The following is an 8836-nucleotide window of genomic DNA, read 5'->3' as shown; positions in this document are numbered from 1 at the left end:
CGGGCAGGGAGGAAGGCGAACCCGCGTGGCGCTGGCAGCATGGGGGACGAGCTGGACGAGCCGTGGTGGGAGGCGGCGAAGGGGGAAGGCGGCGGCACAGGTACGCCGCGATCGGAGTGGGCTCTGAACCCTCCTTTCCCTGCCCGCTGGTTTCCCCGTTCCCGTTTGCCCCCCTCCCAGTCTCAGCTTTTAACGTCCCGCTTTAAGTTTTCCTCTTTTTCTCGCCACCCGGCAAAAATTCGCTTTACGTGGGTTTAAATGCAGAGGGGTGGGAGTGGAGGAAGGCGGCACGCTGTGAGCTCTGAGGGCGGCTGCCCCATGAGGATACTTAGTCTGTACAGCGCTGCGTTCCCATTCGTGTTTAGCTGATGATAGAACCACACAGCATCCCGAGCTGGGACGGACACACAAGGATCACCGAGTCCACCTGGTGGCTCTAGGAAGGAGCGCCCCAAACCCAAGCCCTGTGTCTCGGTGCCGTGTCCAAACGCTCCTTCAATTCCTGCAACTCGGGGCCTTGTGAAAGGGTGTTGCTTAATGTGGGCTGATGACCATTATCATATGCGAATTTATGGTTCTGTGAGGCTTTGGGAATCCTAAACCCAGAGTCTCTGGAGGGAGAAGTACCTGTGGTACCTGAGTGCATCACCCATGTGGACTCACCACCCTACTGATGTGCTGTGGAAAGGACAGGAGCCCAATGGCTTCTTCTTCCCCTCTTTGAACACAGTGTTAAGGGTAATTTGTCTCTCTTCCCAATGGTGATGATATCTGGCTCTTACACTTGGTGTCTTGTTGTAGAATCGCAGAATGGTTTGGATTGGAAGGGACCTTAAATATTACTGTTTCCATTTCGTGCCTTGGGTAGGGCTGCCACCCACCAGTTCAGGCTACTCAGGGCCTCATCCAGCCTGGCCTTGAGGGCCTCTAGGGATGTGATATCACAGCTTCTCTGGGCAGCCTCTGCCAGACAATTTACTTTGAAAAGGCACTTGGAAAGTCTATTGAGAGAAACTGTACATAAATATTGTAAGGAGGGGGTCACGAGCCTTAATGAGGCTGCTGAACATTTCATTTTAATTCTCAGTCTCATCTGTGTTCTACAAGCACTTTCTATTCCCATGGCAAATGTTCTTCTCAAGGTATTTAGGACTCTTCAAGCCCCTGTGCGCACCCTGCCAACTAGAAGTTACCTTTATTGTGGCTGGTAAACTGCTTTTTATTTAATATTGACAGCTTTCCTTTAGAAACTCAGAGTGTTTCAGGAAAATGTTTATTCCCTTGGATGATAAACTCTTGGCATAATGGATAAATCACAGAATCACACAGAATGACCCGGGTTGGAAGGGACCTCAAGGATCATTAGTTCCAACCCCCCTGCCTGGCAGGGCCACCAAACATACACCTTTACTAGATCAGGTTGCCCAGGGCCCCGTCCAACCTGGCCTTGAACACCTCCAAGGACGGGGCATCCACAACCTCCCTGGGCAGCCTGTTCCAGGGCCTAACCACTCTCCTAGTAAAAAACTTCCCCCTAACATCCAACCTAAATCTTCCCTCTTTTAACTTAAAACCATTTCCCTTAAATCATCTGACTTTGAGCTGAGGATCCCAGCTCTCAGTTACACACAGCTCTTCTGGATTTTTGCAGTTGTAGGATTGCTAAGGTGTCTCATACAGCCCTGTGCTAAAAGCACTATATGTAGCAAACTCCTAAAATACTGTGTGAATGTTTTACTACTTAAATTGCAGGTGAATGTTGTGCACACCACTTATGTGTTCTGATCTCCAGATCCCACCTTTGCAAATTTGTTGACAGGTTCTTTATGTGGAGCCTGCTGTTGTATTATGTTGTCACAAGCCATCAGTTAAATAGAAAGACTGTCCATACATTTTTATTGTGTGTTGCTGCTCCTCACATACAGCAGATGTGAAATCAGTTGTTAGTTTGTACCACGTCTTGTGGACACTATAAAGTGCATTAAGATCAAGTGGCAAGAAATAGGAAGTCAGGGTTTGCAGTGTACGGTGCAAGCAGAAATACAAGAATATATTTTCCCACTAGAGCTTTTGACAGATTTGATCACGTTTATTTCTGTGAAACACATAGTTTGTTTAAAAAACTATCCGACTTCAATTGCTGACCTATTTTAAAAAGCATCTCCGCCACAATGATGGGTAGAAAGCAGGAAAAAAAATAAACTATATTCTTTAAATACCTACCTTGTGCCAAGTTCCTTACAACTAGCACTAGAATATAAACTGACCAATGAAATATTCATCCCAATATCTCAGCCCTCCTCAGTGTCTTCCATTTTAGTAATTTGTACTCGGAAGACACTACTTCTAAGAAATAGTGTATGAAAAGTGTTCAGACTCACAAAAAGAGGATGAAGGTACAGAACACGTATCCTAATAGATGGATGTAGGAGTAATCCCTAGTCTGATTTTGACCACATCATTAGAAACCATTTGTTTAGAGTCTGTATTAAAAATTGAAGGTAGTTACTCTCGCTTTTGGGACAGAAATGTTTGCATGAAGGGATTAGCCATCTATTTACCTTGCCACATGAAACAAACTAAAGTATCTTGCCCAGTAACTTCTTCAACATACTTTTTGCTTTCAGAGATGTGTAGAAGGTCTTTAGTGTCTCGAGTCATATAACTTCAAGGCTTCCTTCCTTCCATTTTACCAGTTCATGCCACAGTGATGTGCAGTACCGAATACCATTTTTGTGTTCTACTCAGAGCTAGAAGGAGACATGAAGGAATACTGAGGAGTTTGTTTAGTGCTGGGGTAAGACACCAGCTGTTTCCTTGTCTCTCCATGAACAGAGCTCTTCTAACAGCATTACAATGTCTCTCTTGCCTATTACAGGTGTGCTGCATCTCCCGGCAGGCTGAGGGAGGGGGACAGGCTTTTATTTTCCAGAAATTCTTCCAGTTGCCTCTTTTTTTCTGCTGCTATTCCTTGTCTTTCATTCTCTGTGCTTTCCTTGTCTTCCTTTATCCCGTAAGACTGTAGTATCTGTCCTTGTCAGTCCTTTTACATCCTTAAGGAAAAAAGCTGTATGGATCTTGTCCCTTGTAAGTTGAAATGAATTGTATCATCCCATGTCAAAGCAAAAGACATGGAAACTCTTTTACGCCAGTAGTAAAAACAGGTATGGAGTATAATATTGTACTGTGAATGATGATCTGACAGTGCTACCATTTGTATGCTCTAAATCAAAGGAAGTTGTGGGAATTCATTTTTTTTTTACCCATAAGTTTTTATGTTCTGTTTGTAGGCTGGTAACAAATGGTGCCAAGTGGCATCAGTTTGTTATGTGGGCTTTGCAGTTACTGAGAAGTGGGCTGTTCATTGTAGCTCAATTATTGAGAGATTTGTTGCGTGATCAGAGCTGGGATCTGTTGGTGAGCAGGCCTGTGTACGGAGAGTTTTCTCTCTTTCCTTTGGCTCATCCATCAGCTGCTGTCCTTTCTGATGAAAGCTGTTACTGTGCTGATGCTCCTCTTCTCATCTGTCTGATGAGCATGTCAGGCTGTCAGCTGCTTTTTGGAAACCACTGTACTTCTTTGCATCACACACGCTTGTTCCGTATCTTGCAGAACATATCACGGAGTGCTTCAGTGAGCTTTATTCGGACCAGAGCATATGCCACGTGTAGCTTCAGAACCTTATTGTTAGCTGTAGATTTAGTGAATTACATTGGAGTGCTTCTCTTTTTAATGTAGAAGAGGCTTTTCTTGATTTCTGTTCTTTGCCAAAATGTGTCTTGTAAGGCACATGCTGAAATAAGGTTTTGGTAGGCCGATCTTTTGAAACCTTCACTTTTTTTAACTACCCATAGAGAATTTCTTGTGAGGCTGTTGAGGGAGCCATAGGTTTCTGTTGTGGGTTTGTAAAAATAGTCCCGCAGGAGTGCTAATGTGTTGTACTGGCTCAGTGGCTAAGTTAAACATTTAGCTGTGAAATAAAAGGGAAACAAATTGGGTAACCGAACGCATCAAAAGCTCTTTTTGCTTCAGCAAAACGGTCCCAATTCTGGCTGTGATGTTGCGATCACCACCAGCTTTTGCTTTATTTAGGGATTAGGATTTGGCAGTTCTTAAAGAAAGACCTATGTGAAAGGAGCTTTCCCACAAATTATCAGTTGAGCCATTTAGACTGTTGGAATGCACTCTGTTAGGGGAAGAAGAATGAGGGAGACATTAATACCAGGGAAATAAATTAAGTCTTATATTCTAAAACAGTAACTCGGGTTAGTTGGTATTATGGAATTCCTGCGGTAGAGTTACTTGCAGTAATAGTACCTTGTTAGTTTTAACTTTTGACAATAAAACAGTCAGGAATTTTCTTGTTAGGACACCAATTGCTATTTTTTTTTTAGTTATTTGCAGATAACTAAAAACTAAGAACAAACGTGGAGCCTCTTTTAGCATTTGATTTTTTTGTTTGTCTTGGTTGGCAGGAAATTTGAGTGAATTTTAAGTCTTTAAAAGAAGTTGTACCTCAATTATTTCATGGGTGAGCAAGAACTACTTGTGCAAAGAATTGATTTGGCTTAAATAAACTTCACTAGAAGATATGACTGTAACTGTCCTTTTTCCATGCTAGTGGGCAACTGAAAGGGAGGGGCAGAATTGCAGAGGACCGAAATAACACAGTTGCACTTCTTTACAGTCACAAGTATTGTTATACTTGACACAAATTTTGATCAGTTTCAACCAATACTGTTTAAGTGAACTGAAATCTAAATACTGTATTCCAGATAAAAGAATGACAGCTAAAATAACTAATACAAGCAATGTCAATCTCAGTTTTGCAGCTGTTCTCTAAAGGTAATGTCTACACTAACACAAGTGGGGCAAATCAACTCACTGAGAATTGTTTGTCTTCAGGTTATGTTTCTAAAGTGATGTTTGGCACAGCAAGGAACTTAAAACTTCTTGAAGCTCTATGCATTATAAAAGAGTCAATTTTTTCCATCCCTCTCCATTTTTTCTTTGCTAGCTAACATAAAACACCCAGATTGAAGCACTTCTTTACTAGACTGACTGAAAATGAAACGTTCCCTTGTTCAACCCTGTTTCATGTAGTTTGTTGCATGAATCTGTAGAGGCAAAATTGGTGTTGCTGTTTGTGGAACATGTCAAAACTGATTGGTATCTCATTTGTTTCTTGTCTGCAAGGGCCATGTTCTGGAATTATAATAATAATTCCTATACACCTATACAACTATAATTGGTGACTGTTAACCTACTGACCATGTGGATGATTTCAGACTTCACCCCAATGGAAATAAAGGTTCAATTGCTTAAACCCGCATCATAGATGATAGAAAACAATTTACCTTCTCCCTCCGCTGTGAAGGCAGGTTTTAGACACAGTCCTTATAATATGTAGCTTTCCAGAACTGCTGTCTTGAAGTGGCTTGTTGACATGTCCAGAAGGGATTCTGACAGGTAGTTTAGTTGCATTTGTTGGCTTTGGTTTGGGAATCCGAGTTGGAGCTGATTGACGGAAAGCATCAGTAATCTTGAAGTAAATGAACAAACAAAAGGTCATGTTAGGAGGAGACGTTGGTTGTACGCTTAGCACTTTACTGTTCTTTTCCACTTCATGTAATTAAACATGTTGCTCTCACTTAGAACTGTCTGCCTGAACTTCCTTACCCTCATTGGTAATGAGAATGTAACACTGTTTCCCTTATTCATGATCCACCTAAGGGAAAATAGATTCACAGAACCATTGTGGTTGCAAAAGACCTTTGAGATCATTTAGTCCAACCATCAACCCACCCCCACCATGCCCTCTAACCATGTCCCTCAGTGCCACATCTACATGACTCTTTAACACCTCCAGGGACGGTGACTCCACCACTCCCCTGGGCAGCCTGAGCCATTGCCTCACCACTCATTCTGACATCTTTCCTAACATCCAACCTGATATCCAACCTCAGAAAGGCACTGGAATTCTGAGGTCTGAACCAATGCTAGGTCTAACAGTGTAACTTGTTTCATATTTTTATTTTTGAAATCAGAAAGTATTAATTTGTAGCTTTAATCTATACACTGAGAAGGGAAAGCGTTTGGCCTTGAAAATGAGAAAGATCATGTCTTTTTCTTTGCTTTGTGGTCTTTGCAAGATTTTACCTCTAGGTGGCAGCAAAGTTTGCGGGTTTGTAATGCATCGTTATTTAACTATAGCCGAACTGAAACTTTTAATTAAATGCTGAATTGAAAAAGGAGATGCATTTGAAAACGAATTTTGCATGTAATCACTCAGATTGTTATCACGAAAGGGAAAAAAACACAATTTCTTTTCCCCATGCAAATGATTTATACCAATGGTAAGTGTCTATGTTAGGATGACTAAACGTGCACATCTGCAATTGGACTGTATTTGACTGTATCACCGTGATTTCTGTTATAGGCAGGGATCTAACAAACTATTCACCTAGCTCTCTCCCTCCTTTTTCATCTCTTAAAAACTGTTTTTTTCATCATTCCTAATACAAATTATAGAGAGAAAGGGGTGAATAACTTAAATTTAAGGCAAACACTTAGGCTGATATTTAAGTTGTTGACTTTTATTATGTGTATAGCTAGATCAGTGATTCAACTTTATTTTTCTTAAGCTTGCTACTTGACTTAGTGACTCTGCTGTGAGTTGCAAGAATATTTGGGGGCAGTTGACTAGAGAAGTGCTTAAGCTGCTGTGTCTGTGACTGTACCTGTAAAGAGGGGGTGGCGTTATGTGGAATTTGTTTGGAAAGTACTTGGAAACAACTTTATATCAAAGACTTCACTTATTTCATTGCGTAGTGAAGATTTCTGAACAGTCCTCTTAGTGCTTTCCCTACTACTTGATCTAAAGGCCTGTATGCAGGTACAGTAGACATGACATGCTCGTATATTTTTAGGGAGAACTACATGACTAAAAAACTGTATGAAGATATTGGTGGCCTTTTCAGTTTGTTATTTAGCTCTTAGCTATTTATGGGTAGTCTGTGTGCACACCAAGAATGTCCTCAGATTTTTTTCAATCCTTTTTACCAATCCATTTCTTCCATCAAGAAGAATGGTTTTGTGTCTACCCCATTCTTCATTGCCATCTACTTGTTTCCTCAACTTGCCAGCTACGTGTTCATAATCGGTGTTAAGTTACAGCTCCTTGAGTTCTCATTTGGAAGACACTTCTATTTGCTTCCTTTCTAAGTGATGGAAGAGGAAATATGACATTGATCCTTCAAAAACCAGGTTGAACTGCCTTTCATACTCCTCTTTTCCATTTCCATCAGTGCTCTCAGAACACTCCTAGAAATTGTTTCTAGCTCCCTGGATAAGATTTTAGCAGTTGTATGTTTTTTCTTTATTTCAGTATCTGTAGATGCACTTATGCAAATATAGGCAAATAATTACAGCAACAGTAAAGCAAAGACATTAAACTAGTCATGCTTTTGAAATTATTAGGTTATGGAGCATGTCTATCTGTAAGAGTAACATTATTTTACTAATTTGAGGGTGGATTAAATAAGTAGGTAAAGAAATGATCTAAGGTACGAGAAAACTGCTGTTTCATAAAGGTTTTTTAACTTCTTCAGTTTTAAATTGGCTTCTATTGTTGCTGTCAATCACCTGAAGTAGGAGCAGGCGAGAGAAAGGGCATTACCCTGAGAACTTATATGGGGTGCAGGTGTTTGTTATCCCACAGTGGATGGCAGTGGGCATTTCAGGGATCAGAATAAACACTTCACAGGTGACAGCTGTCAGATTTCACACACAACTGTGAAAATTTCACACACAACTGTGAAAATGCCCTTTTGTAACTTCAGGAAGTTGGCTGAGAAGGTTTGCTCGGACATACCAGTATTTACATTCCACGTACCCTTCATTCTTTCCTAAGGACACAGAGGCAACTTATCAGTTATAGACACGGGCCATCAGGCGTTCTGCCACAATGCTGTGCTGGTTTTCTGGGGAGGGGCTAAGACAGGTGTGCATGTGGATATACACCTGTTTATGTGCTGCTGAAGTAGTTGTGCCTTTGGTCCTAATCTCATTTTGCTCTGGAAATGCGGTACATGCTTTGTTTCCTGTTTGAACTGTATTTGTTTGAAAAGAAGGGAAGATGTCACGCTTCTGCAGTAGGCTTTCTCACTTATCTTTCTGGTGTTGTTGTAGAACTGTGTCTAGGAGAAGTAACTTCAGATCCGGTTCTCTCTCACTCCTTAGATTTTTTAGTTTAACAAATTTCAGCAGTAGAAAGAATCATATGCAACATAAATGAAAGTGGCCAGGGGATGGTGCTGAAAAGCCCTTACACAGAAACCCAGATGTCTGCACGTGCAAGAGTGAGCTGCTTGCCAGACTGCAGCTTATTCCTGGATGACTGAATGCAGACAGAACCTAAGCCAGGTCTGCAAGTGAGGATGAGTTAAGATGGAGTGGCAAAACTAAATATTCCCTTTGGTGTCTATGCAAGATGTTTTAGGCTGAAATTTTCACTTGGGCCCCTTGAGCTGCACAGGGCATTTGACTATTTCCTTTTCTTTCACTATGTCCTGGCATCCATCTTCTTGGAATCCAGTGGGAAATTTCTCAGTTGCTCTGTATTTCCTTTTATGCGACTGGATTGTGTGCATGACTATATTCAGATAGCAGGGTCAGTAGTCCTTATTAATATTGGTTAGACCTCAGCCAGAGTACTGTCTAGCTTGGGGAATTGCATTTTTAGAAATAACACACACCATTATAAATAGCTGTGCAGTGGGGAAATAATTAGTGATCTGTATAGCTGCAGTACTTGAGCTATTAGGTGGGAAAGCGA

At 41.3% G+C, this 8836-nt stretch overlaps 2 protein-coding genes across 9 annotated transcripts in view; one reads left to right on the top strand and one right to left on the bottom strand.

Annotated features, from left to right (window-relative positions):
• The first annotated feature begins 5 nt into the window (after positions 1-5).
• The window catches only part of CMSS1 (cms1 ribosomal small subunit homolog), a 206304-nt gene continuing 197473 nt past the window's right edge, over positions 6-8836 (top strand). Inside the window, exon 1 of the mRNA XM_015876868.2 lies at positions 6-100. Coding sequence (XP_015732354.2) covers positions 40-100 — 61 coding nt within the window. The 5' untranslated portion in view covers positions 6-39. The remainder of the gene's footprint in view (positions 101-8836) is intronic.
• FILIP1L (filamin A interacting protein 1 like) overlaps positions 2069-8836 on the bottom strand; it is a 177759-nt gene continuing 170991 nt past the window's right edge. For 6 of the 8 annotated variants that reach the window (XM_015876727.3, XM_085525307.1, XM_015876780.3 and 3 more), the window contains 2 exons: positions 5358-5542; positions 2069-4186 (listed from right to left, as the gene is read on the bottom strand). In XM_015876727.3, coding sequence (XP_015732213.2) covers positions 4096-4186; positions 5358-5542 — 276 coding nt within the window. In that variant the 3' untranslated portion in view covers positions 2069-4095. The remainder of the gene's footprint in view (positions 4187-5357; positions 5543-8836) is intronic. The other 2 variants (XM_032447722.2, XM_085525340.1) reach the window with 1 other exon arrangement.

The sequence above is a fragment of the Coturnix japonica genome, chromosome 1 (genome assembly GCF_054131305.1).
Source record: "Coturnix japonica strain WE chromosome 1, WE-NBRP24, whole genome shotgun sequence".
Taxonomy (NCBI): Eukaryota; Metazoa; Chordata; class Aves; order Galliformes; family Phasianidae; genus Coturnix; species Coturnix japonica.
This window is presented reverse-complemented; position numbering and strand designations above follow the sequence as displayed.